This window comes from Cupressus sempervirens, chromosome 9 (genome assembly GCF_028749045.1).
Source record: "Cupressus sempervirens isolate cs-2001-9-10 chromosome 9, ASM2874904v1, whole genome shotgun sequence".
NCBI lineage: Eukaryota > Viridiplantae > Streptophyta > Pinopsida > Cupressales > Cupressaceae > Cupressus > Cupressus sempervirens.
In genome coordinates, this window is record NC_143126.1 from 624196142 (window position 1) to 624221480 (window position 25339).

The following is a 25339-nucleotide window of genomic DNA, read 5'->3' on the forward strand; positions in this document are numbered from 1 at the left end:
TGTGAGATACTTTGCCTTCAGCATTTCATCATTTGTGTAAAATATCAATTGTATATTCATGAAATGAATGATACAAGGACATTTATATTCTTTCAAATAACAAATGAAAAGTACTTTCAGCAAATAAAATTTGAATTCTCAGAACTGAATTTTAACATGTGTTAAAATTAAGTTAACAGGTACTTCATAATGAGGATGGGTTCTTGGAAAAAGCCTTAAGGAAATTCCTCATGCACATTATGATGGAATCATATAAGGGATGCAAGTAGTACCTAAGTTCCATTTACATAGTGGTAACCACAAGTGGAGCTGGGAGGCCAAATGGCGGGTGTCATTCCATGCTTCTAGGCTTGATGAAAACAAATAAACTTGAGACGCCTTATATGTTTTTCCAAGGAACTCCATCAATGAAATTGGTTATATCATATGATTGAGTTTATGTTCCTAAGCTTAGTAGGAAAGATATATTTTATGGATTATGTTTCAATGATTACCTAACATAATTGCAAGGTCTCAACCGGGGTCTATCTTATTCCACAAATGGAAAATGCTATCGCTAACTCTTCCATTTCTTTCTTTACTTAAAATTATAATATTAGGGAAAAAACTAGGGCACTGGAAAAGGGGAATTGCAGCATGATGGAACTTATCCATTGGGCGATAGATAATAGTTTTTATTAGGCACAGCTTAATCAAAACTTTATTTTAAATTAGTTTTCACCAATATTATTCTTACAATTATTATTAATGAAACTTATTATTTATTCAATTTAATTTATTGGTATATAAAATATTTCTTATATTAGATTATATTAAGAGTTATATACACACACACACACAATGCCATAAGATTGTATCTATATTAGAGGATTTAGGAAATAAATTTTATGCATAATTGATACAATATTGTTATGTGATTTGAAATTTTTCAAGTTTTTTTTTCTTTTTCATTGCTATATGGCAGTTTTTAAGCTGCCAAACGCTCTAAAAATTCAACCCCACGAGTTCAGTGGCCCAATATAGGCATGAGGCCTGCGAGCACAATAGCCTGGCAAAGTTTGAACCTTGTAGGCAGCCTCACCAATGGAGTGATTCAACTTCTGCTCTACATGGGTCACCCCTTTTTCCAATATTTACTATTAATATTTGACATGTTCCGAAATATATTTAAATAGTATAGCTTTTTATATTAATTTATAGGCTACAAATATGTTTATAATATATATTTATGATTTTATATATTTTTTCTATGGACATCTCAAGAATCTAGCCATACTTGAGTCAATTAAATAACTTTCTGTTGTGTCATTAATTGTATACTTTAACAGTTTCACGCTAGGTTTGGGCTTACTTTGGTGGATGTGCCTAATTTATTCCTGACTGTGCCTGATTTCAAGATTGTTTTTGTAAACTTGGTGTATTTCCCTATTCACAGCCCTTTTGAGGGCTCATTTTGCTAAGACTAAAGCATTGGGCTCCCTTGTCCAGGTGATTGAGCTCCACTTTCAAAGAATGAAAGTTTGCTATGCAAATAGAAAAATCTACATTGTGCTGTCAGCCTTCGTTGAAAATTAAATACAAAAAGGTGTAGGTTGCATAAAAATACAACTCCCTCTCTCATTCCAAAAGTTTATTCAACCTATCCAATTTAGCAGCACTTTCAAGTGTATCATAACAATTAAGACAAGTTCAAATCTGTATTTAAGCATTCAAGTTTGTTACAGCAACTACATTGTGTTTCTTCATGTCGAAAGTGTGGACTAACATGTTGAAAGACTTCATCGCATCAAGCCTTCTGTAAAATTCAATGAGAGGGTTGCATCCTTGAGATAATATTATTTCATTACTAGTACAGCCTTTGTCCTTGCAAGGGCACGCACTCTGTTTCATCATCATAGATGGTGTGGAGGTGGAAACACTAACCTGGGGTTTGAATATGCCAAGAATCTAGAGCACACAACCACTTCTCCCCTTTTTTCATGGGTGAAGGTATAGGTCTAACAACAAAAGGTTTACAGGAGTACAAAGAAAATAGTTATAGGTACAACAAACTTCAAACAAACCAAAAACCCTGGAATAATTCGCTCAATGACCCTATCCTACTGATTTGAGTTGGGATCTAGGAAGCAATATTTCAAAGACTCCTAACTCCAATTAAGACCACCTTCATTGTAGGACACCTTCAAACTCGAGTGCCCAGCACCCTTGTCCGACAATTTTTGCCCCAAATTTTAAAACCGAGTTCTATGTTTCCAGATCTGGCTTCTTGTTTAAGGTTTTCTTTCTGTAACTTATTTATCATCAAATTCACTCATTTTTCTATAAATAACCTAAATCACATACACACTTTACTATCTCAATTCTTTTGCGACAAAGGAATAGAATCCAAGTGCCTAGCTCTCATTTCAAGACAGTAGCTAAAGCCTATTTGTGTTCCAATGTTACAAATGGACCATTGAGATCCTTAGGTTGCACTAATTACCTTAGGAGGGTTCAATTCCACTTGTTTTACTTAAATTGCTAAAACGTTAATATATTATACATGTTGTCGATAGTATAATCATAATACATAATTATCAATGTTATAAAATATAATAATATATATTAATATTGTCCATACAATTATTTATGAATTTATTTTTTTTGTATGGACATACCCAAAATGTACTCAGCACCTCCTAGACAAAATGTCATACTCTACCCATACTAGATTTGGCAACTTAGGTTTGTTTTGACAAGAACTGTTCAATCTGACAAACACCAAATTCACATCAAGCACTAGCTAGCACCCCTGATTGGCAAAAAAAAGGAATTGTGAATAAGTGGCTTGTGAGGGTATCTTAGAAATTATGTCACTAGACAGCAAACAGCGTAGATTAAGTGGCTTCATCTTGGAGAGTATTATTACGATTCCACCCGTTATATCAATATGTATTTATCCTTTCATAGCATTACATGGTTATGAGACATTGTCATTTCTGAATTTGATTCTTTCGGATAGTAGAATTCCTAGAGTTGAAAGTTTTATACAATAGAGTAAGGACATTTTTAATGCACTCAAAGAGAGCTTCCAACAGACCTGTGATCAACTAAAGATGTGTGTTGATTGCAATAGGGTAGAAAGAACTCTTAAAGCTAGAGATTTGGATTTCGTAAGGTTGCAACACTCAAACAATCTACACACAATAGGAGGGGTGCAAAGAAGCTTAAACCCGAATTTTATGGTGCAAAGAAGCTTAAACCCAAATTTTATGGGCCTTATAAGATCACACGAAGGGTTAGAGAAGTGGCTTATGAGCTGGAATTGTTAAGATTTTGCCCAGAAAATAGAGATAACAGCACTAAGGAAAGCCAAAAAGAAACAAGAACCACACAAAAATATCTTGGGAAAACCCTTCTAGAGTGAAGGGGATAACCCAGCCACACAACAAAAGATTTCCTTTATTGATCATAAAGATTCAAGTGTACAATGCCTATCGCTTGATGCGATATAAATAACTTAAGGATAAACTCTTCACAGTCCAACCGAAGGTTTCTCCAAATTCCCAAAATGAGACTCTTTATTACAAATACAATAACAACTCTTTGAATTTTCATGCCTCAATGCATGTCATTACATTTAATATTACAAATTAAACATAAATGTCCCTTTCAGTTGAAGGTAACAATAATGGTACTAATGTCCATATTTCTAGAGATAAAAATATCTATCACAGCTACCATCTTCAACACTCCCTCTTAGCCAGAGAGAGATCTTTAGCTGAACAATCACACAAGACTGGAACCAAAATGCCAATGATAAAATCTCATTTCATAGATCCTATAAGATTCATGGAATCACTCAACATGAAAACCTATAACAATTACTCATATTCCTAGAATCACTCTACATGAAAACCTGTAATAATAGCTCATATTCATAGAATCACTCAACATGAAAACCTGTAATAATAGCTCATATTCATGGAATCACTCGACATGACAATAAGAGAACAATTTACTCATTGTTAAAAATCATGGAACCACTCAACATGACAATATGAAAACAATTTAATCATTGTTAATAATCATGGAATCATTCAATATGATAGATTTGTAAGACTCACAACAAAGTTTTTAACCATGTACTCTCAATGTGAACTATCATGGAATCTCTCGACATGACATCCAACTCCCATCACAGAATCTCTCAACATGATGTTCATTATCACATAGTGAAAGAGTTACCATAGCTAATCTTACAATCTCATTTAGTCACACAAGAATAGAAATAGGTATAATAAAAGCAAGACATAGTTCCATATAAGTCTCAAATTTTACAAATTCCACAAGCATCACAATCATATATGAGGATAAAGGGGACTCTATAAGGCACTCCCTCTTAATTATGAAGCCTCCCTCTAAAGCTCAACATCTCCCTCTAGAGCTATAATCCTTATCTTGTTGCATCCCGCAATTAAGAGAGATTATTAAAATCAATTATCAATGCTAAAAATAATCTCTTTCAAGCAATATAACCACAAATACTCATCTCTTTGTGGTCTAATCTCAATAAATGCATAGACACAGAGATTCATAATAATGCCTTTACAATTAATGTAAATCTCATAGCATCAATATAATTATAAGAATATAATATTAACATCACAATAATACTTATGTATGCAATACTTATTTCTGCAACCTCATGCACTAGTATTTCACAACAAAGTCTCACTTTGTAGCTAAAGAAAGCAATCAAAGTGTCAGCTTGAGACAATCTCACTTGAGACAATCACAACTGTGTACCCACGGTGGCCGTGTATAAGGTCAAGCCTGCCTAAATCATCCAACAAACTGCTGATCCTCCTCCAAAAACCAGAGTATGAGAGACTGAACTCCACCCGAATCCCACTGCTGGTGAAAACCTCTTAGTGTTAAACACTAAGCTATCAATAGCAATTCTTGATTCTATCGCAAAAAAGAACAATCTCTCAAGCTTTCCATCTAGCTGCAAATGATCTCATGCTACATGCTCATATTGACAATACTTCAGGTCAAATTATCTAAATCTAAATAATCAATAACTCCAAACGTTCTGTATGAATGATAACTCCCGAAAAAATCTCTTAACTTGTGCAAGGCTCAACACTACCAACGTTAGACACATGAAAGATAATAATAGTTCAAAGACTCTACATGGAGAAATATATTTAAAAAGAAATCCTCAAAATCTTCTTGTCTGCATCAAGACAAAATCAAGACAGAAGAAAGAATCGCATGCCCACTTGATTCACACTTGCACTACTCTAACTCTTGTCACTCCAAAAGGTGATAGGTAGACCAAAGCAAAAAAATTGCTACCTACTCCTACATAAGGCTCAAAGTCAAAGAGACTGCCGACAATGATAACTATTACAAATAATAGAAGTAAAGGATCACTACCAAATAATAACTTTCTATTGCTAAACATGACATATCATTAAAACTACCAAAAATCTTTTATTTTCAGCTCCCGCACAATGGGATAAGGCAAAGCGATTAAAAGGTCATGCTTAAAGAAGAAGAGACAAAGGTCCCAAACTGACGAGAAGAATTATGCATTGCCAACCATATCGAAGAATAACTAAATGTTATTTTTCCAACGAACACATCATACCAAGCATCTAATACCTTCCCAAGAACTGTCGAGAATTATGATGGAAAGATGATGCCACATCAATGCATGAGCCACATGGACTATTAAAATGAGGCCACCGTACGCAAGGAAAGAGGCATGATGCAAAATCATCCAACACTCCAACAAATTTTTTTTTTTAAATACATAAACATATAAACACGAAGATGAAAGATGGTCAAGAACACATACACAATGCCAAGCTAACGAGGAAAATAGAATCACATGATTCCGGAAATTATTTGCCTGCCACGATTCTCCTCATATTATGTCTTGAAGATCATAAAATATAATAAAGAAATATCTCCTACATATGCATATGTTGGTGAACAGATTTGTCCTTTCTTGTTTCTTGTGAAAATCAAAATATGACTCTTAATGCCCGAATGATGAACAATATCCATTTACAATAGTTGAAAAGCCATTCTCTGATTACCGGCTTCTCTCTAAATTGGTAGGTACAGCTCCCTATGTGAATGATGTTCAAGGAATTATGTTTTGTTCCTAAAACTAATGCGAGGTATGCTCTTAACCTAAGAGCAGAAGAGGCAAACCAAATTAAGTCTAACCAAAACTTAATTCAGGCAAGAAAAACTTACTAATCTAAAACCAAGCAATAGAGCTCACAAATCTTATGAATCCATATACTCAGCATCAACTAAACTACAAAAAAAAATATCAACAGAAATATAGATGAAATGATCAAGAACTTCCAATGAATCCTCCCCTGAATATCCCAAAGCACATCCTACTTTGGTTGATTCACAACCTTGAAACAAAGGAATGAAACAATCATTTCCTTCCTACTGTAACTTAGTTTAAGAGAAAGAACCAACTAATTAACAACTATCGACTTACTGGAACAGGAAATAATTGACATAAAATACTATTCAATTGACTCTGCAACATCAAGTATCCTATACCAAAATTTGCCGACCCTTCATTAATCATTCAACTTCATATATATAGAGTTGAGAGATGACTATTACAATAGAAATTTTAATCGGTTCATCCTCTGAGGATGACAAATGGCAAGATGCCAGTTTGTCGTATTACAAAATTTACAAAATTTGCAAAATTTACATTAGAAAACGAAAAGAGTGTCAACTGAATCACTTGGACTTCTTTCCCTTTTCAGTTTTCGCTCTATATGCCTTAGCAGCAACTATAATTGGAATCATTTCTTCGTGACTAGGCACATGTACATTAGTGAATCTTAAGAGCCACTTTGAATGCTCTCGAGCCAGCTCCTTCACTGCATTTAGCTGACTTGTCAATACAGCAGCCACGTGTACATGTCCACCAAGCGTCTGCAACTCTACCACTCTGTTTTGACTGCTTGAAGTCATTCCAAATAAATTACTTAAGTATGTGGAGAAGTTGTTTTTCATTACTTCTACCCCAATGAGAGCTTTCCCTTGCCCACTGGTTTGTGGGTCAGTGTGTAATCCTCACATGAGTTCGAATGCTCTGTCTTGAGTCTTCCTCACTTTTTTCCCTGTTTCTTTGAGTCCCTCTTCAGCTTCTTGAATCATCTCCAACTTAAATTGCATGCTTTGGAGCCATTCGAACAGAGGCTTAGTCCCTTTCTTCAAAATCTTTGCTTCGACTGCCTCTTTTGCTTTCATTTGGATGATCATTTTTCAGGAGAGAAATGCATTCATCACATCTTGCCTTCTCTACGGCCAAAGTGTTGTGATTAGATATGATATTATTCTTCTCAGTTTCCAATCAACGGATAATATTTCCAATTTGATCGATCAGAGCAATTCCATCTGCATTGAGTTTCTCAATCCATTCTCTTCTGATCTGACCAAAATGTCTATCTTTCTGAAGCTATGAGATGAAAGCTTGCACTTCCTCTGTTGTGGGGTTCTCAGTAGCAGGCACACCAGTAATGGTTGCCAATGGAACAACTAACTGCCTGATAAATCTTTTCAATTCTTCAATCTCGGCCTTCATCTTGATTTTTGACAATTTGAGGCTCTCCAATTGTTCTTCTATCACCTCATTACTTGATCTCCATAGGCCTACCTTTGTATCATGTCTAGCCTCTCCAAGATCAATTGAATGCAGAGTGAAATCATCAAGTGTCATGTCTTCAATTCTTCCTTTTTTTTGGCTTTGCTATCTCCATTATTAAGTGTCCTGTTTCTGGATCTTGCCCAAGTATTGATAAAGTCTTTTGCTTCTTAGCTTTCGCTATTGTAGATCCAGAGCGAACTGCTTGAGACACAATATCTTTTGCAAGGATGCTCTCTTTTTCCTTTTTCTCTTCCTTTCTAAGGTGTCTTCTAGCCAGGACTCTGTATTAATCACCTTAGAAGTAGCCCCAAGTGACTCTATACTGAACATTTTCTTCCTCACTGGAGTCACTGTCACTGTAGCCGCAGAAAAAGGATTCTTTGGATCTTGAAAAAAAGCCTAGATGAACTCGGGGCTCTCTCTTCCTCTTGAGTTTTCCTCGCAGCTTCACCAGATTCAGTGGACTCACTACTACTGCTCTATTCATCCCCAATCTCTACTGTCTGAATGGGGGAACCAGTTGGCTTCAGAAGGGGAGTTCTTGCAAATGGACCAGGGCTATGATGAGGAGATGGAGTTGGAGTAACGTAAGGAGGTGAGACTGGAGCAGTAACACCATCTTTCAACCCTTCAGTCCTCTTTTCTTCGGTGCTAGCTTGGGCTCCAATAACTGGTAGAGGACCATCTTGGCAAGTTGGAGCTATTGAAATGTTTTTCTTCGAGGGTTGGTCACCTCCTACTGCAGATTGAGCAGGTCTTTGCACAGCTGTAGTTGTAACACTGGGTGTGGTACTTTGAGAAGAAGTGGGAGTAGCAGCGGTTGGAGAAGCTTGAGTAGTCTTGCTCCTGCTCCGACCCTTTTTTGCTGTCCACTCGACCCATTTTCTGGTTCTTTTGACGATTCGGGCCATCATAACATCAAGGTCTTCTTCCATATCAACATATGGCTCGGAACTGATTGGGGTATTTCTCAATTTGGTCAAATATGTATTACTATACATATTTTGCCCATCATCTTCTAGCCCTTCCACATCTAAGTTAATGCCATGTCTTTATTTGATTTATTGTCAATCTAGCAAAAGCCCGATCTCGGCTTTCCAACTCATCTTTACAATCCGCCCAATAATCTTCCACAGTAGTAACATGCTTGATCACGCTTCCAATTTGAAGCACATCTCTAGCATACCCATTTGGGTCAAACATAGGCGTCACCACTACATATTCTTCTAATTTGAACTTGTTCTCGAATGCCTAGAGCATGTTTTTGGCATCTGATCATGACTCATAACTATAGGCCCCAACTTTTATGGGAAATTTGTATCCCTTTTTCCTCAAACTGGCACTCAGCACATTCACTGGATTGCTTGTCTCACGATCTCAATGAGCACGATCATGTCATCCGGATATTTGGGCAACTTCAAGGGAAATCCATCGAAAGCTGCAAGACATAAATATGAAAAGGATGAGAATTGGATGAAATAACTACCAAACTGACTGATGGCCGCCATTGCTCCTGGGTTGAATCTCCTTTCCAGACACCCTTGGAGTTCCCTGCAAAGCCTCATTGTAAATGCACCATTAACTCTGATATGCTCTGCATAGCTATTTTGTAATTGCAAGCATGGGTAAAACTCATAACTTTTTACATCATCTGGAAAATTCTCTACTCTGGGAAGGTCCGGCCATAATTGTAGGGAAGCCAACATATATATCAAGAAAGAAGACATATAAAATGAGTTGTAGAACTTAGCTGCACTGAGAGCCCTAGACAGATGTTCACTTACCTCATACGCCTAGTCAACATATTGTGTATCCGAGCAAATAACTTGTACCAAGAAGAAATATTGTTCTACAAAATTAAGGGCTTCGACCTCACCTTTCAATCGATGCAAAAGAACTAGAATGTCCATGAACTCGGGCTTGAGATCAGTGCCAAATAGGATTTTAGGAACTTTACTTTTAGCTCCCCTTGGCTTCTGGAACCAAGAACTCATGATCTCTTTTCGCCACACCATCTTCTTCAAAGAGAATTCAGACATAGCTCCTCCAATTGTTAATTCAGAGAACTCTCTTTCTGGAATCTGCAGACAATTGACTACTGCTTGCCTATAATTGAGATTAACACCGTTTGATCAGGCAGTAAGATTTGCTTCGTATCTGGGTTATAGTGATTGATACATTCAATAATTAGCTTCGGGGCTTGTACTGCTACGGGAAATCCTGTAGCTTCTACCAAACTACTTCCTCGGAGTTTCTTCGTTATGGGATGGATTGGTTCGGTCCTCAACCTTCTTTGGAAATCTTGCATGTCATAGAAACGGAGTGAAGTGTTTGTGATATTCTGCCATGTAGACTTGATTCCACCCAATCCATCAAATCCAGCAAATCTTGTTGCCATCTTGACTGAGGTAGAGATCAATTGGAAATCTTAAAACTCAAAATAGGATAGAGAGTAGAACTTTGTAACTGTGGGAATTTCGGAATCAATAGTCAACTCAACAGCATAACAGTTCAAATAAGTAAGCAGTACTTTGAAAATCTGTTATGTCCATCTCTATATAGAAACTCCAATCCACCCGTTAATCTTTAAGATCCACGCCACACAAGTGAATTAAATGATAAATCCATTGGATTAGTAAATGTGGAGGTTACAACGGATTCTTTCTTGTCTTTTCACTGTTTCCATTGGCCCAATGGTTCCTTTCCTTTATTACAGTTTTACTGTCCCGTTTTTCACCAAGCTCCGGAGAATTAAGAATGGACTACTCCGTGAGTAAAAATCCGCTCAGCCAAATTTTGAATAGAATACCTTCCTCAATGTGATAAACATGCTTCCCTTATCTTTTTTAGCCTCCTATAATCGATTTATCAAATAACCATGCTCACAAGAGTGATTTTCCGTTGGATGCGAGAAACTGCCTTTATGGGTAGAAACCCCACAGAGGAGAAGATGATTTCCACTTTTCCGCTTTTGCCCTCGTTTTACCTTCTCTGCCCTAACCACTTTACTTTAGCCTTCGGAAAATATAAAACTGGCTTCGCAAGTGCAAGATGGGACCCACCAACTCACTTTATTCTTTCACAAATGCTCTTTCGGAAAATTGACTTCTTGGTTCGAAGCCCGTCGAGGAGAAGTTGTTTCTGAGTTTTCCGCCGATGCCCTTTTTTATCACCTTAGCGAGTTTTGAAGGGTCTCCGTAGTGAAAACATGGCAATACTTGAATAATCTACCCATAACATAATTCGCTTCTCTTCATTTAAGCTCGCAAATTGCATTTGTGAATCTCAGCGGAGTTTCACCTTCGAGGTGCGAAAACCCGCCAAGGAGAAGACGAAACTACATTTTCCACCAGTTCAACTTTCCATATGTTCGGAACAAAATGAGCTGCTAGTAAGTTCATCTGAAGTAACATAATTTAAGAATCTCCATTGAGCAAGGTCCTAAACTATCCCAAAGACTCATGATGATAAATAAAACCCACCCGGCCATACAATGCGAGAGAAGGGAAACGATGAAAACCCGATGGAGATACTTATCTCTTGAGGAAGAAAGGACCAACTAACTCGACCAAACTAAACACAATACAAGTTATTTTCCATTTTGCAAAATTGGTATATGATGAAAAGTGGGGCAACAGCATACTAGATAGGACGAACATGAAGTTGAATACTATAAACAAAGAAGACTATAACAATAAGGTTGCAAAATTAGCCAAAGTCGTTGAGAGGCATGACAAAACCCCCACATAGTCACGCTATGCATTAATAGGTATACCACATATGGTGAACACGAGACAACCAGAACAAAGAAATTTGAAAGCTAAAGAAGCAACTAACAGTGGCAACAAGAAATAATAGCCTTCGGTGATAGAATACAAGATTGTTCTTGCAGACATTATGTAGGGCAATATAGCATCTCCCGATTCTCTATCCCGAAAAATCACAAGATCTCGGATATTGAATACTTGGACGAAACGACAACAATCATTAAAGAATAAAAAATTGATTTAGAATTCCGACACATACCCTATATCAAAAAACCAATGCTCAAGAAGACAAAATATACGATGAGATTTAAATTAATGCCTATATCAGATTTTAAATTTGGACACAACTTGTATCAGATTTAAAATCACCGGAGATACAAAACAAAATGCATATTAGAACAACAATCACAAATTGATAATCAAAATACTCAACAAGGATTAAACCCTTATTATAATTTATTGCATGCATGCAACAGAATGTAACAACCAAATGGAGAATAACCAAAACATATTTTCCTTCCATTGTTGTTATCAAAGCCTGGCTCTAATACCATATTAAGATTTTACCCACAAAATACAGATAACAGAAATAAAGAAAGCCAAAAAGAAACAAGACACACACAAAAATATCCTAGGAAAACCCTTCCAGAGTGAAGGGAAAAAACCCAGCCACAACAAAAGATTTCCTTTATTGATCATAAAGATTCAAGTGTACAATGCCTATCGCTTGATGCGATATAACTTAAGGAGAAACTCTTCACATTTCAACTGAAGGTTTCTCCAAATTCCCAAAACGAACCCCATCGAGGAAGATCCTGAACATTACAACACTGAAGGCATCCACAACCATTTTCTCAAGCTGAATCAAAGAGAGGTTATTAGAAGAACACTAAATTAAAGCTTTGAAATCCGAAAAGTGAAGATACGAAATCAAATTCTCATTATGTGCATCAATGCAGAGTTCCAATTGTTCGTGTGTTCCTCCTGTGGAAATGAAAGCACTCAAGTGTGTTTTCTAAGCTTTGGAACAAAGAGTTTAAACTTGTATTAGATCTAATGGCCCCTGCTTTCTCGCTAATATGAAATGATCACACTTTACTGATCTCAGGTTAATGAGAGTCATTGATCCCCCTCGATGTAAAGTTAAGCATCTAAGAGATAAAGAGGAAAAGCAAGTAAACTATGGAAATATTTCTAAGTGTTGAATTCTTCGGAGAGTATGTGCGCCAATGGTTCTTTTCTGACCAAAAGGGTATCTACGAAGCTTCTCTTCTGGAGGATATAGAGGACGAAGGATCTCAAAGTGAGATGCGAGATTATTCTATGCCAGATTAAGGTTTCTAATGGAGAAGTATGCAGAGGACGAACCCGATAATTAGAGGGAGACATAAAAATGGATAATGTATGCATTGTGCGGAAATTTCAAAATGAATCTCGACCGTTGATCTGCCGAAGGGAAGGATAAACTATAATTTGGCTAAGTTCCCGAACCTTGTAAAAGACTCATGTATTTTGACGGTAAACCTGATGGACTAAGTCAAAGCCCAAGAATATGCCTTCGGAGATTTTGTTTTCCAGAGACAAAGGGCAGTGCGAAGTATAAAGTTAAGTTGAAAACTTATTTAAAAGGACTTCGAACTGAAAGCACACATTTTATAAAGGAAGTCCTCACTTCGGAAAGTCATCCAAACTACTCCACCCGAAGCTTAAAAGGATATAAAGCATTTTGGAGTTTCTTGGAAAGTGCAATGCTCCAAAATGTAACTCCAAAACGTAAAAGGACAACATAAGGAAACAGACACTGCCAGAAAAATATCTTTTCCACGCTGTTGGTTCTCCAAATGCTAAGTCCACTGAATAAGCCAGTTCTGACAGGATTCTAAAGATGGTAAGACACTGATTCTGAAATAAAATGTCATCAATGCTAGTAAAAGCCAGATGTGTGAGGTTCAGAGACAACACCCATTGGCGAAGAGGCAGTCGTTTCACTATTCATCGGATTGATTACCTCCTAGCTAAGTTCTCAAGCCAAATTCAGTTCACTTGCAAGAGAATGTGCTTAATCATTTTAGACACATGAGTTCTTCATGACTGCAGTTGAATAGAGCATCGCTTGTATCCAATCGAGCTACAAAACTTGGTAAACAACTAGAAGTTGCAAATAAAGATGGTGAACTGAACTCAAGCGTTATCAAAGAGAAAGAATGAGCGACTGATGCACGATCAGATTTTCAGACGACCTACAATGCATAGGAGAATTAAGGATAAATATAGATGCAAGGAGGGCCATTACTTCAGAACAGAAATACAACCAATTGGATGTTAGATCCTAAAGTGGAAGAATCTCATCTTCTCTGCTTGCCTAGGCTACTTTTCTATAACAGATAACTTCTGTTAGTCCACCTATCTATATTTAGCTCTATTCCTTCTGCTCTTTTCGGCAATACAATAATTGATGTCTAGTGGCCAAGTAACAAAAGGGCCTAAAAATGTAACCTCATTGGAATGAATAAAGATTGATAGTTTTCTGTGCAATTTTCCCCCGGTAGCTAGGACTACTAAGTGAGACTCGAAGTTGTAGAGAGGGTTGATTGATGAAAGGGTTGGGAATGGTTTGAATCTTGGAAGCTTATTGGGATAAGCAATTCTCATGACTGATTGTCACTTTGATTCTTTCATTGTCACCTTACTGCCGAGCCAGGCCTGTTAGTCTGTTTGAGGATTGGAATGTGAACTGATTAAGAAGTCGTTGATGGTGGTTTTTACATGGATTGGGATTCATTTAGGTCGGGAAGCATTCCAGTTTTCATTGTGCCTAGATTTAGTTAGTTTAGGTGCATGTAGAAGTAGACAATAGTTTAGAGTGAAACCTAAAATCTGCCTAAGTATCCTATAGTGATAGGTTACTTAGTTCATCCTCTATTGATCAAGGTTAAGAGCAGACCTTTTTGTTAGGACCAATTCACTACAAATAATTGTAGAGGAGAGTTGTCCCCTTAAAATCCAAGGGTCTTTGATAGAGCACCTACCTAGACCCAATCTACTGGTATCAGTTTGTTTCTTTAGTTTTGGGCAAAGAGTTGAGGCTACGACCATTTTCATTTAGTTTAGGTGCATGTAGAAGTAGACAATAGTTTAGAGTTAATCCTAAAATCTGCCTAAGTATCCTATAGTGATAAGTTAGTTCTTCCTCTATTGATCAAGGTTAAGAGCAGATCTTTTTGTTAGGACCAATTCACTGCAAATAATTGTAGAGGGGAGTTGTACTCTTAAATTTCAGGGGTCTTTGATAGAGCACCTACCTAGACCCAATCTACTGGTATCAGTTTGTTTCTTTAGTTTTGGGCAAAGAGTTGAGGCTAAGACCATTTTCAAGAAAAGGACAATTTGTTATCCAACATGTAACAACCCCTTTTTCTGGGTCTTAGTTAACAACTAGCATAGCATCGAAATACAGATACTACTTCACATTCATGAGAAGGCAGTTATAACAGTTATGTTCATACGAAAGAGATTAACGATTACAATAACTTTAACTGAAATATCATAACTAACAATTGAAGGCATCATCAATAAATCTAAATAGAGGATTTAAGTTTTTCATACCCTAAATTCCGAAATCGGAATCAGCCTAGGGCAGCATCTGCAAAACCCAAGTTAGTCCACATATACCACTTAGGGCGCAAAAAGTTACACGATAGTATTGCAATGATACCATTTAGGGCATCAAATACCAATGTATCATCCCTTTTCTTTCCTATTGCTAACTATGGCAATAACATATAGTTAAAAGATACGTTCATATTCATTATTCACGTAAATGATAGACAGTTATAACAACCATCAAATAAACCTATCTCATGCATTCAAGTACATTACATGTTCAATTGAAAAATCAACTAATTTAACTATTTTCCAAATACATGAAAAAGGAACTAATTTCTAAGCATTGAAGGGAATAATTAATTAAACGATATTAATCAATCTAACATATCTTCAACTTGTAATTTCAAATTCAAGAAAGTAAAATACTTGTTACTAGAAGACATTTGAATACATATCTTATCTCTCTCTTGTGCATGTCTTGGCATCTGTTGGAGAGAAGAAACATTGCCAAGGGCTTAACCTCCCAACTGCAGACCCTTGAATATCCCTACACAATCTCAATCAAGAAAGGCTCTCCCTACCTTGGAGTTAGGCCTAGGACACCACTATTCAGTCACTGAGCTTTCTGGTGATAGAATGTCAACCCACCGCTCGGCTTGGCAACAAGATTTCTTACAAAGGATTTCCATGAGCTAACTTATTTATTGTTTTATAAATACTATTACTAATTTAATAATGTTCCTACCATTGCAAGGTTATTCCCACTTTCTCCAACTTAAATCTCGACCAAATTGGTCCTTATCTCGAGAGATTCATAATATACCTTCTGATTCATGATTACTTATACATTGCCAATCTTCTTGCTAGTTTCGGCTTATGGCTTCATAAGTGGTTTGCTCTTCCATTCTTGTCAATAATTAAAACATATGGGGCAATGCCCCGTCTCAAGGATATATTGATTATATCCCTAGATGGGATCAGCACTTGCCTCAAACATATGAACTTTGGATTCAAAAGTTTATCAAGGTAAAGAATAATGCATTGAGAATCATTTCATTTGGCTCTAGTTTACAAATTAAATGACATGGCTAGTTCTAAACAATAACCGGCAAGTTTATATATTAAACAAGTAAGATATACTGCAATTAGATCAAAGAGCACGACCTATTTTAGTTGGCATGGCTTTATTTATAGTTGGGATGTGCCCGAACTCCAAACTTCAATGATATCCCAATGTGTAATACTAATTTTGAATCTCAAACTCCATATGATCAAAGCACTGCTGCCACTTACATCCACTCTCTCAAGTTCCAATAGGGGCAACAACATCACAATCTTCCTCAATATCGAGTAGAAACAACAATTCACCAAAATGCACTCTCATGCGGAAAAATAAAATATGAACAAAGAAGTGAACGCTAAGCTTCCAGATAGAAAGCGTATGAATATCAAATAAATGAATCGGTCAAGATAAGGTAAAAGCCCGTGGCATGCTCAATTACGCCAAGACTAAGGTGGCAAGAAATGTTGCAAAATTCTTTAATCATAGAGTCACAAGTAAACATTAAAGACCGACATGATGAAGGTGACGAAATTTAAAGGTGGTTGCTTAAATAAGAAAATGAGGAAAATCATAGACAAAGTCTGAAAATGAAGAACAAGGGTGGCAACAACACCTATGCTCATGACTTGGTATATTAATGTCACCCCTTTATATTCATGCTTGCCTGAGTAGCCTTAATATGTAGTTATATCTATACATACATATATATGTATATGCTAGGTTGAGATTCGCATACATGTGTGTGTGTGTGTGTGTGTGTACATACATACATATTTTATACCTACACGACTATAGACACGATATTACTATACAAGGTCATGATAATATTTGCAAGATACACTGAGATCCACCCATATTATGAAACTAATATTTCTTATTTAAGTTTTAAAATGTTTTTAATTTAACTGGGTTAGCTCATGGTCATCCCTTGTTCTTCTTGCTTGTCTAGCCGTTTCATCCTTGGTCATGGTGGTTTAGGTCTCCCACCTATTTGCTCAATGGTAGGTGGTGCCCCCCGTACCCAACTCCTTTCTCGCAATGCTACCCCCACCCTTCAACATGCTCCTGCAGGGAAGAAATTCTCCATGATAATATCATATTCCCAAATAAATTCATGATGAATAACTAACTTCCCAAGATAACATCAAAATATCATCATGAAGGTTAACTAGCATGCCAACTTCATGTGAAATTATAACAATTAACCATCTACCATTTCACATGATCGTAACTAATTTTACCTATCAACTGACTTCGCATTAAACCTCAACGGCTATATGAACATTTTTTAATTGGGCCAAAAATTGGGATGTACCACTTAATAAAGGGAAGTTTGGATTGATGAAAAATTCCTCTCATTAGCTTTTAGCTCAGATTGAATCTGCCACATAGGTCTAGTTCAAATATGTAGGGAAAATATTGTGTGGTTTAAATTGGGCTATTTTGTATTTCACTTTTAAGAACTAAAGTGAAAGTCTTTTAAGGACTAAAGTGAAAGTCTTTTACTTTGCTAAATAGTTCTAAAAAAGTGTAGATAATCACTAACAGTTCCCTCTTGTCCTTATAAGGATGGTATGTGTGAATAAAGCTGATTTTTGGGGAATTAGCTTTTTAACTGAATAAATATAAAGATAGGAGCAAAATTGTCATATAGAAATTGTTTTCAAAGAGATGGAAGAGTAAGTTTTTTGGAGAACCGAAACACTCTGTAAAAGAATAGTTCATGCTGTTGATTTTTGTTGCATCAGCAGTGAAGGTTCCCTTGTAAGTTTTTTTTTAAGGAATGAAAAACGGATTCAACATGTAATTATCTATCCATGCTTCCACATTTGAAGATTTCATTCTTGTGTGAATTTTGCAATATTATTTAGCATTAGTACATAATATCTAGGCGTCCTGAAAGTTGTTCAAACAGATCATTAATGACAGTGCAAAGTAACCACTGAAAGTTTTACTTCAACCAGTGAATATCCTCAGCATAATGCCACTGACCTGCATGTAGCTGGTTGGAGCAAATCTTAATAGACCAAATCATATTGTTGGAAGCTGCATGATAAACACTGTTGACATATATATATATATATATATATATATATATATATATATATAGGATAAATCTTGTCCATTTTGCACAGCGCTCTGTTAAGTTTTCCTATTAAGTTTTAGGTCACTAAGTTTGACTGAATCCTGCACAATTAAATACATTTTGATCTTAGAAACACCTTCCAAGGTGAGCACTTAATCGATTACCATGTATAAATTTTAGTTTTCTTCAATTTCAAATACTACACTGTGCGTCAGCTTTGCTCGGTCTACGTATTGAGTTTAAAAAGGCCTCAATATATTGAAGTAAATAGACTTCTACCATTTTGGCTCTGTAGCTTAAAAGCCTTACTGGAAACGTATAATCTAGCAATTATACACTTAGAGCTGGAGGAACTTCTCTAAAAAAATCAGATCAAATTTTACGCACTCTGCTTCCATCATCCTTTACGCATTCATTTAAATAGCATTCCTGAGAATTTCTTCATGCGCTGGGTGAAGATGCATACTTCCATCAGGGTCACCAAGTATTGACTATATCTTAAAACTAATAGAAAATTAAAAGCAATACAAGCAGTAAATACTAAACGCTGCCGAATATCCTTCGAATCAAAATCAAAATCTGCACCGCTAGGGTGAAGTTTTGCATGAATGACCATAATATGCCATTAAATCAATATATTTTTCACATTTTTACAATATTTCAGTTCAATTAATCAGCTATGGGAACGCTAATCATACCGAAGAAGATTATCTGACACGAATCTTGATGTCATGAAAATGTGATTCTTATTGTCTATGTCGATGATCGTTTCATCACACACTATAAAGTCACTATATGGCTCAAAATCGTGGAAAATAACACTCTTCTCAGGATTGCAGCTTGTTACTTTGCTCCACAAGTATCTAAAATTTATAAAAAGTGTGGTTTAGATCACAATGACCCTTATGCTACGTTAAAGAAAGATGTTGTTGTTTTTTCACAACGTGGGGATGTCCTTCTCGTTGGAGATTTCAATGCTAGGACAGCAAATTGGCAAGCAAGTATTTTCAGCTCCGAAGTAAATGATAACCCTATTTGGCTCACAGAAGAGAGAAATCATCCATGGGATAGAATATCTGAAGATGCTAAAGGCTGCAATCATTTTGGGGAAGAATTGATCACTTTGTGTGGCACATTTGATCTAATAATCTGTAATGGTTTGGCTAGATGGGCTAAGTCGGGCAATTTCACTTGCAACACATACAACGGGGCAAGTGTGGTAGATTATGTAATTTGTTCGCAGCATTTGTATAACAATATTGAAGAAGTTGAAATTGGAGAGCACATTTGAGATCTCAAATCAGATCATAGACCACTGTACGTAAATTTGCATTGGGCAAAGGATAGACAGATTGGGGCAAAAATCCAAGGCCCTCAACACCCACCTTCTCAGGGCAAAATTTTGTTAACTTCAGAAAATAGTAACACTTTCAGGGCTACTCTTGAGGAACTTTGTATGGGACACCCTATGTATAAGCATGGTGTTAATAGTCATGATTTATCAAATCTGATTCACAAGGCTCTTTCAAAATGCAAGAGAGCAAAAAATAGAAAATTTGAAACTAATTGTTTTCCAGCCAATGCATGGTTTGATAAGGAATGCAAGAAGGCTAGGAGAAATCTAAGGGAGTCAAATAAAACTAACCTTGACATTAAGACCTACAAACAGATCCTAAAGAAGAAAAAAATCGATTTTATGTCCACAAGGAGAGAGGAGCTAATTTTCTTGGGCAGAAATAACCCCAAACGTTTTTGGAAAGAACTCCAACCAAGGAGGAAGCAAACTGAAAATAATATTACTACCACCCAATGGTTTGATTATGCTAAGAAACTTTATGAACAAGAGGGTGGAGTGGGACAGCCACCTTTGGTCAATGATACCACAAATATTTTTACTATGCAAGAGATAGAGACAGGGATTAAGAAGTTGGGTGGAGGCAAAGCAAAAGACCTTGTTGCGCTTCAAGCTAAATATTTGAAGTGGGGTATGAAAACTCTTGCACCGCACCTCACTGAAATCTTCAACAAAATCTGCCAGGAAGGGTTTCCGAAAGATTGGACAATCAGCCTTGCAATACCACTTTTTAAGAGTGGTGATGTTAACAATCCCTCCAACTACAGGACTATAATGATCAATCCCCTCTTTGCTAAACTTTTTGGCAGTATGATAGAAACTAGGATCAGCAAATGGGCAGAAGAAAATCATAAACATGCTAAAGGGCAAGCTGGTTTTAGGCCAAAGCACTCGACAGTGGATCACTGTGTCACTCTGAGACACATTATTGAAAAAGAGTGGGAGAAAAAGGAAGAGGTTTTTTGTTGCTTTGTTGACTTCAAAAAGGCTTTTGATACCGTTCCGAGAGACAAGCTTTGGTTGAGGATGGAAGAATTGGGGATTCCTAGGCATCTCAGAGCTGCTGCTCATAGGATGTACGAAGAGGTGAAAGTCAAAATCAGAACTTCAGATGGCATTTCAGAATGTTTTAGGAGCGATATCGGGGTCAAACAGGGCTGCCCTTTATCCCCTACTTTATTTGGTTTATATATTGACAAACTGGAAGAGTGGTTAAACATGCAAGAGCGTGAAGGCATTCAGCTAGGGGAATTTGTTATAAAGCTACTCCTATATGCGGACGACCTCATTTTAATTGCCAAATCTGCTTGTGGTTTGCAAGACCATCTATCTTCTCTTGAGCGCTTTTGTAAAATGGTGGGGATGCAGGTCAATATCAGCAAAACCAAGGTTATGATTTTCTCTAATAATAAAAAACAGCATCAACATGAATTTTATTACAATGGAAGTGTTCTCGAAGAAGTTGCGGAATATAAATACCTTGGCATCGATTTCAACAAAAAACTAAGCTGGTCTAGCTGCAGGTATAAAAGGACATTAGGTGGATGGAAGGCTTTCTACGCTCTTCAGAATAGGTGCCGTGAAGCGGAGTTGTGGGATTGGAAAACTATTCAAACCTTGTTCGGTCTTCTTGTGCTGCCAGTTGTTCTTCATGGGTGTGAATTATGGGCCAGCAGCACTACTATAGCACAATGGAAACAAATCGAAGGAATCCAAAAGCGCTTGATTACAAGCAAGTTTAAAATTAAAAGCACTGTTCCATATGACATCATGCTAAGTGAAATGGGGGGCTGCGCCTATCGAGGCACTTGCTATGGTTCACCTTTTAAGCTATCTAAAAAGAATCGAAAAAATGGAAGAGGATAGATGGCCGAAAGTTGTCTTTAGGGACACACTATGTAAGCAAAAAAGGACATGGATGCAACAAAACATCAAGTGGATGAGTAAATGGAATATTCATTTCAATATGTGCCCCACAAATAATAAAGAAATAAAGGTCTTTGTTATGGAGAAATTCTACAAGAGAAATTGGGGAAGCGAGATTGGGAGGAAGAAACTATATTATATAAATGAGTTCAACTCCACTTGTGATCAACTCGAAAAAGTGTACATAGGAGCCAACATTTCTTGGAGAGCTAAAATTCTTATTGCTCAACTGAGAACCAACTCTCACCAACTTCGTTGTGAGACCGGGCGCTGGAAGAGGCCAAAGGAGGCTTGGGAAGAGAGAATTTGCAGATTTTGCAATTCTGGGAAAGTGGAAACTGAACAGCACTTTATTCTAGAATGTGAGGCCTACAAGGATAGCAGGGATAAGTTTGCGGATACTATATGTGACAATTCTTGGCATAACCTGTTCAACGAAGAGTACATTGAGCAATTGGGGGGGCTCATCATTAGTCTACACAAGAGGCGAACAGCGCTATTTAAGTCTGCTTGAGTTGTCTTGCTGTCCCATAGGCTATTTTTAGCCTCGTGGACGTTAAAATTTTATCTATCTATCTATCTATAGAGTATCATCAAATCTGTGTATCCCATCTTATTGCTAGGTGCAAAGTTCTGGCAACTTTGACATCTCATTTTCTTGGCTCAGGACATTTACGTACGTATCCATTAAATATTGAGATAAACTATGAAACAGTGAATGTGGTAACAGAGAAATAAATTGACAGATAGAACTAAGGCATAAATACCAACCTTGGCGGCAGTGAAGATCTCATCGGACTTTTGAGTGGTGTATTTCTTTTCAACAGAAGCAGCCATCGTGATTACCCTTCTGCATCTAGATTTTCTGATAGACGCGTTTCGTAAAATCGAGGTCGGAATTCTAATCTGTTTATTTGGGTTTCGACTTGACAAAACAAACCATTCTCCATGGAAATAGGATGGCCTCTGAGTAGTAATAGTAACTGCCATCGATGCTGCCATTGAGTTAGATTAGGTTAGAATCGAAGAAAAAAAGATAAGTCATTAATCCTCCGGAAAGTAGAACTTTTAATGCCAAAACTGCCGTTACATGACCTGCATGGGAAGGCATTAAAATAGTAAAGTTTATGTCATTGTATCAACTATTCTGGATGCACCTTTGACCTTTTTTAATAATTAATTCAGATTCAAAACCATGTGTGGTTTTGAATCTGAATTAATTATTTAAAAAGGTCAAAGGGGCATCCATACTGCTCCAGGAGTGATGATGCGCAAATTTCCCTGCAGGCTATGACGATAGCCGCCATTATTTTTATGGCCTTCAACGACTTACAGCTCGTACACTGATTATTATATTCCATGTTAATACTTGACCCTCGGCCATTACCGCAACTTCAATGCAATTGCCCTTATATTGCCTTGCAGACAACAGAATACATGTTTGATTGTATTTAATAACTAATTAACAATCAGAATACAATATGCTTTTTCAATTTCCCATTGATTGATAAATAGGTCAAATGTACACCCTTGCCCCCTCCTCAGAGAAAATAACAGGAAAAGTGATCCGAACGCAGATAAATAATAATACCAGAACCAACTTTGTTGTGCATCGGCTTATCCTCTCTGCCGAATTCCTGCCCGCCGGTAAAATTTATGATCACAGCTCTGTTTATTTCGCATATTTATTACCATAATCTGGTTTCAATGCCGTTAATAGACATATCTCGACCTTTTTGCTTTTCTTTATCTCATATGGGAATGGAAGATCGCAGTAATTGAGAAGCGTACAGATCTTCCATTAAATACTGAATTCAATTACGAAATCTCTGCGACTTGTAATAATGTTCGCACAAGTCTGTCAATAGCCGCTTACAAAATGTTTACGTAAAACCTATCCCTTAAGTTGCAAAATTACCCTACCACAGAAGGTAACTACATTAAAAGAATTTCCGGTTTCAACATGTTCTCTCGGACAGTACAACTCAATTGTTTCCAGTAGATTGCTGAATTGAGTTTGAGCTATAACGATGGAAAAAATTCCTTGAAAAAAATTTGAACATATCGCCGATCGAAATATGTGAACTCAAATGTTCCCTCTAATAACTAAACTTGGAATGATTTTATTGTCATCTTTGGCTTAAGAACGTCTGGCTTTTATGATTTTTATTCTTCGGTGTGGTCTCCTGGACATTTTATTTGTAGACTTCAGGGAAAGGGAAAGAGCTCAGTTGCTCAGTTGCCCTGATCAGAATTTAACGGCCGCCTCTGCCTGTCATGATTTTTTTTTAAATGATGGCTAGACTTTTGCATACTGATTTATTTTACATTTTTAAAAAAACACTATGTGATAATTGAAATTTATATATTTTTAAAATTAGAAAATAATATTTCTATGAATAATAGGTAAGAGTAAGATAACAATCTAATCAAGATCTTTTATATGAGAAGTTCACAAATTATGTTGTGTTGGCTCTTATTTTTTTGACTTTGGCTTTATCGATATATATATTTATTTATATTTTTATGAATAATTTATAATTATAAATTACTAATATATATATATATATATATTTCAAATAAAAGAAACAATTTCTAAGTTCATGAATGTTATTTCAAACGATATTTGTATAAAATAATAGTAGAATATAAAATTCATTGTATAAAACTTCAAAATTATATTTTTTAAATAAAAAGACATGTATGTTTTCCTGATAATTGATAAGTTATAGTGAACTAAAACACAAATAAGGGTAGTTTCCATCTCTAATCTGTGAATCCAACGAATATGACGAATCAGCGAAAATGACAAAAAACCTTGCAAAAAAGGATCGCCCTAAATCAAGGTTTTATGCATTTCAACAGAAAACTGGATCTCAGCCTCCTTTGACGACCTTCAACAAATATGATGCCCTTTCACAATGCATTCACGCACAAGGTAACGCCCAAGATGTAAATAAAAACAAATTTGAATACTTTGTATGGCAACACAATGAACGAAAAGGAGATTCAACAGAATCAGCCCCTTCATAAAAAAGATGGATGGCAAACGGTGTGCAAGAGGAAAAAGCGAGGACAATCCTAGCACAATCAAAATGGAAAAAAAGGAACGATTCATCAACAAAAATCCTTTTACAGTAAAACTAGATTTGTGGCGAAATCAAAGCCTAACCCTAACCCCAATCTGATAAAGTGGGAAAAGCCCCAAGTGGTGTCTGGAGCCAATTCTATCCCCTTGGGAAGGACTAAGGAAATAGACTCAAAAAACAAGAACCCTTCGGCACCCCCGAAGCAGCATTATGAACACATTTCAAATTTTAGAATTTCCAACAAGGGAAAAGAAGTATACCTCCCTTCGCACTGAAAAAGAGAGCAAGCCATCTTCAAGCAAAACATGGAAAATCATTCAAAGCCAAGCTTCATAAATAAGAATGCATCTGGGGAAGAGATCATAATCAGCAATGCCTACAGTGAAGGGAGATGGAAAGACTGTGAAAGAAAGGGAATATAAATGTATTGGAGTGGTCTGTCAAGGACGAGAGCCAAGTTGGTGCACATTTTCTCAAAAATCTAGGGCAACAAGGTAAGTAGCATTAACTTATTTAATGAAAAAATCTGGTTCATTTTATGCCGAAACACACAGGATAAAGAGGAAATCTTGAAATCAGACTTTGTTTTTGATAAGGGCCATCATGTTAAATTCTTAGCTTGGCCTCCAAATTTCAATAAAGATCACATCAAAAACTCGGAAACTATAATCTGGATGGAAAGCACTGAGGTACCATCTAAATTAATGGAAGAATCAACAATTAAAAAGATAGCTAATTCATTAGGAACTGTAATAGGTTATGCAGAT

The 25339-nt window shown here is 36.5% G+C and overlaps 1 protein-coding gene across 1 annotated transcript in view; it reads right to left on the minus strand.

Moving 5' to 3' along the window:
- The window catches only part of LOC149540254 (uncharacterized), a 61486-nt gene extending 37775 nt beyond the window's left edge, over window positions 1-23711 (minus strand). Inside the window, exon 1 of the mRNA XM_089799541.1 lies at window positions 22255-23711. Within this exon, the coding sequence (XP_089655667.1) occupies window positions 22255-22485 (231 nt within the window). The 5' untranslated portion in view covers window positions 22486-23711. The remainder of the gene's footprint in view (window positions 1-22254) is intronic.
- Window positions 23712-25339: the final 1628 nt, after the last annotated feature.